This window comes from Triturus cristatus, chromosome 5_1 (assembly GCF_964204655.1).
Source record: "Triturus cristatus chromosome 5_1, aTriCri1.1, whole genome shotgun sequence".
NCBI lineage: Eukaryota > Metazoa > Chordata > Amphibia > Caudata > Salamandridae > Triturus > Triturus cristatus.
In genome coordinates, this window is record NC_140587.1 from 105388264 (window position 1) to 105391833 (window position 3570).

General features: G+C 44.3%; 1 protein-coding gene across 1 annotated transcript; it reads right to left on the reverse strand.

The window, feature by feature from the left end:
• Positions 1-1287: 1287 nt before the first annotated feature.
• Positions 1288-3282, reverse strand: LOC146830328 (zinc finger MYM-type protein 1-like). Its single transcript, XM_085603711.1, has one exon. It carries the CDS (start codon positions 3280-3282, stop codon positions 1288-1290), a length of 1995 nt encoding a protein of 664 aa, XP_085459837.1.
• Positions 3283-3570: the final 288 nt, after the last annotated feature.

Below are 3570 nucleotides of genomic sequence, written 5' to 3' on the forward strand. Positions count from 1 at the left end.
AAAATGTTGCCACTGCAACTCCCTGGGCCGGGCGTGCCGGGCGCCCACCAGAGAGTATAAATAAACAGTGACGTCAGCGCTCGTGGCTGACGGCACGGATCCCAAGAGAGAGTGGTCACGTCCATTATTTGATCCCCCGTTTATATATGCCCCAGCACTGTGAGTGTCTCTTGCCATGCCATACCCTGTAGTGACCCTCACTAACTTACATTGGCGACAATGTGAGTGTGCAGCCTGCGTGTGCCCTGGCGACGTGGATCGGTGTCGATTGCGCGTGCTTGTGCCTCCGAGGCCCGCACCACGAGGAAGGTGTTCCGCTGGCCGTGCTGTTGCTGTGCGTTGCCCAACTGCAGAGGCGGTGTCGGTGGTAGGCCAGCGACTGCGGAGGCGAAGGTGAGGAGCCCGGAGGGCGGACCCGTGCAGCGGGAAGAGAGCGTGGTGTGCCCTAGCCGAGTGCCCGATCATCTCAGTGCCTGCAGCCTTCACCAGGGGCGCACGCTGACGACGGCAGCAGGGGCGTAGGAGACACTAAATTTCTGGGGGGGACAGGGACAACCTTGTGGACTTTCCAGTGACCCTATACAAATCGCCCATTGTGTGAGACCGTACGCGCGTTAAATGTATACAATGGCATAGTTATGAAGTGAAATATTAAGAAAGGCAGGCAAGTAGTCACAGTCTGCAAGTATGCTTTATTTTTATTTACATTCACAATAAAGACCAAATGGGAAATAAATATGTATATGAATCTTGCATCTTCATGCACCAGGAAAACAAAGGTGGGACGAAAAAAGGAAAAATAAACTAAATGCTCTTAGCGACATTCCTACATCTCAAAATGCAATTGGACTAATTAGAAATTGTTTTTCTTGCTGCAGGAATCTGTAATAAAATTATGAACTTAATTTTGAAAAGCCAAACAATTTCTTGCGCCGTTCAGTGCAGAGGACAAATTCTTTCGCTATTGTATGTAGGTCAACTGAGTCCATCATCTCTTTATGTATGTTGCATATGGCAACATGATTCAGTCTTTTTTGAGACATAGTTGATCTTAACCAAGTTTTCAATCGGCGGAGGCCACTGAAACTTCTCTCAGCCTCACAAGACGATACTGGTATAACTAAAAGAATCTGTAATAGCTTCTCAACCTGTGAAAAGAAAGCTCTCTCTCTTGGAAGCATTTTTCGGAGTATGTCTGCCAGTTCTGGGACTGAAGAGTACTTGAACATGCTTGATAACATAGTCAATTGAGCAGAGAGCAGCAAAGGGTCCGTTTCTTTGTACTGATCAAGAGTCAATGCCATTGCCTGTTAAAAGCACTTGTTCAAGTTTTTCATATGTTTGGATGCCTTCCTGGTCAAAACGCTGAGTGAGATGAAGAGAAACAGTATCTAAAAGTTCGAAATACTGAGGGCGATAGTAGTCCCTAACGGTTGCAGGATGAAAAGTTTCTGCTGCTCCATCATCTATCCGTTTAAGGATTCGGCGCAGTCGTGGTACTTCAATGGCATTAAGATGGTACTTAGCAATCATGTGGTTGTTGGCATCAAGCAGACTGTCAAACGACTCTTCACTACGGAGCTTTAGTATTGCACTTTTTGCTACATTAACAGCAGCTAGTAGCCCTGATATAGTTTGCTGGCGTCCTTGTAAGGCAATATTCAAACATTCCAGAAGCTGCAGTACTTGGAGAGCAATCTGAAGACCTAGGACAGTTGTTCCTCTCTGAAACTGTGCCAGCATACCACGAGCACGAGCAGACACATCACCACTGGACTTGGATGTTGATAAGTGTTCTAGGGTTTCCAGAATAGGTTCATAACTATCCATTACTTTTTTTACAGCTTTTACACGTACCGTCCAACGTGTTGGACACAGAGGCTTTATTTTTAACACATTTGCAGGGCCTTCTACACTGTGTTGGATGAGGTCTGAGAATATTGTACGGCATGTCATAGATTGCCCAAACAGATTACCAAGTTCGTGGACATAAAGTAGTGCATCTTCCATTATGGAACATTTATGTGCTGCAGCCTGCATCACCAGATTTGTACAATGTGCTCCACAATGGACATAAAGAGCAAGTGGCTGTTCTTGGCGTATTAATGCTTGCGCACCATGGTATTTCCCTGCCATATTTGCTGCACCATCATATGTTTGTGCTCTCAACTTTGACAGAGAAAGACCATGACGGCATAAAACATCTTTGACAATTGTAGCAATTGCAGTACCAGTGGTATTATCAGCCTGATACAGTCCAATGAAATCCTCATGAGGATACAGATCTTGGTCAATGTAACGAATACAAAAGCTTTCTTGTTCCTGACCAGATATATCCTGTGTGCCATCAACAATTACTGCATATGGATTGTCACCAATATTTTTACGGATTTGTTGCAAAATTGCACGGGACAATAATTGAAGAACTTCATTTTGGATGTCTGGGCTGAGATATTCTGCTCGATTTGCTGTAATCCACAGTTTTAAAGATGGTACATCTTCTGCTCGTGCACTAAGAAATTGACGGAAATTCCCACTGCTGTCATCATGACCTCGGAGTGCAAGGCCTTGTTTTGCCAGAAGAGCTATGGTATGAATGATTTTGTTAAGACAAAGCCAGGCTTCTTTATGTTGTTGTTGGACTTGCTGTGATAACTGTTGATTGATTGACTGGCCTCCTCTATACTGTACAAGTTGACTCACAGCATATGAATGAGCACAACTGTTCTGGTGCTTTTTGAACCTTTCAATTGCCTTCTTCCAGTTGGTGTAACCTGTGCTGCAAAATGCCTCCTCTGTGTTCTTGGAAAGCTCAGTTAATTTCAGTGACTTAGCCTTTGCACAGTGAAAGCATAGTACTCCTGCCACTCTACTGCTGTAATGAAGCCAGGGGAAATCCTGGAACCATCTTCCTTGAAAATGTAGAATGCGCTTTTTCTTCATATGGGACTGTGTTACAATGATTTGAACTGGCAATGTGCTCTCGTGCGGTTGGTTTGGTTCCACTGTGCTTACAAATGTTTCCTCTGTATCCTGAAGACTAGTTGTTGATGCATAAGAACTGCTGCTTGATTCGTCTGAGGCAGTGACAACTCCACAAAATGTTCCTGGGAGCGGTGTGCAATCACTTGATATTTCTAAAGCTGTGGCCCCAACTCCATATTGAATTGCAGACTGCAGTTTAGACATATCATCACTATGAATCGTGTTAATTTCTGAGTTGTCTGAATATAGGTTCACTTCACTTGGCTGTTTCTTGGCAAAGAATTTCCGAATGTCCATTCTAAGAAAAAAGGAAGAAATAAGTTTGTAGCAGTTGCAATGTGGGGACATACAGAATATTTAACTGCAGTTCAAAAGTTGCAAACAGTCTTTTGTGTGCACTCCCCCCATGTAATCAGCACAGGGAGTGTTGGGGTCAAAACCTACCTCCAGTGTAAGGATCCTCTTCCAATGTAGTGCGACAGTGAGGGGAAATTATGCATGTGCACAGGCTTCCCAGTTGTTTTATAACACCTTTAGGTTTCCACAGCAAGAAGAGCATTCTAGTCAGCATCTTACCTGACTAAA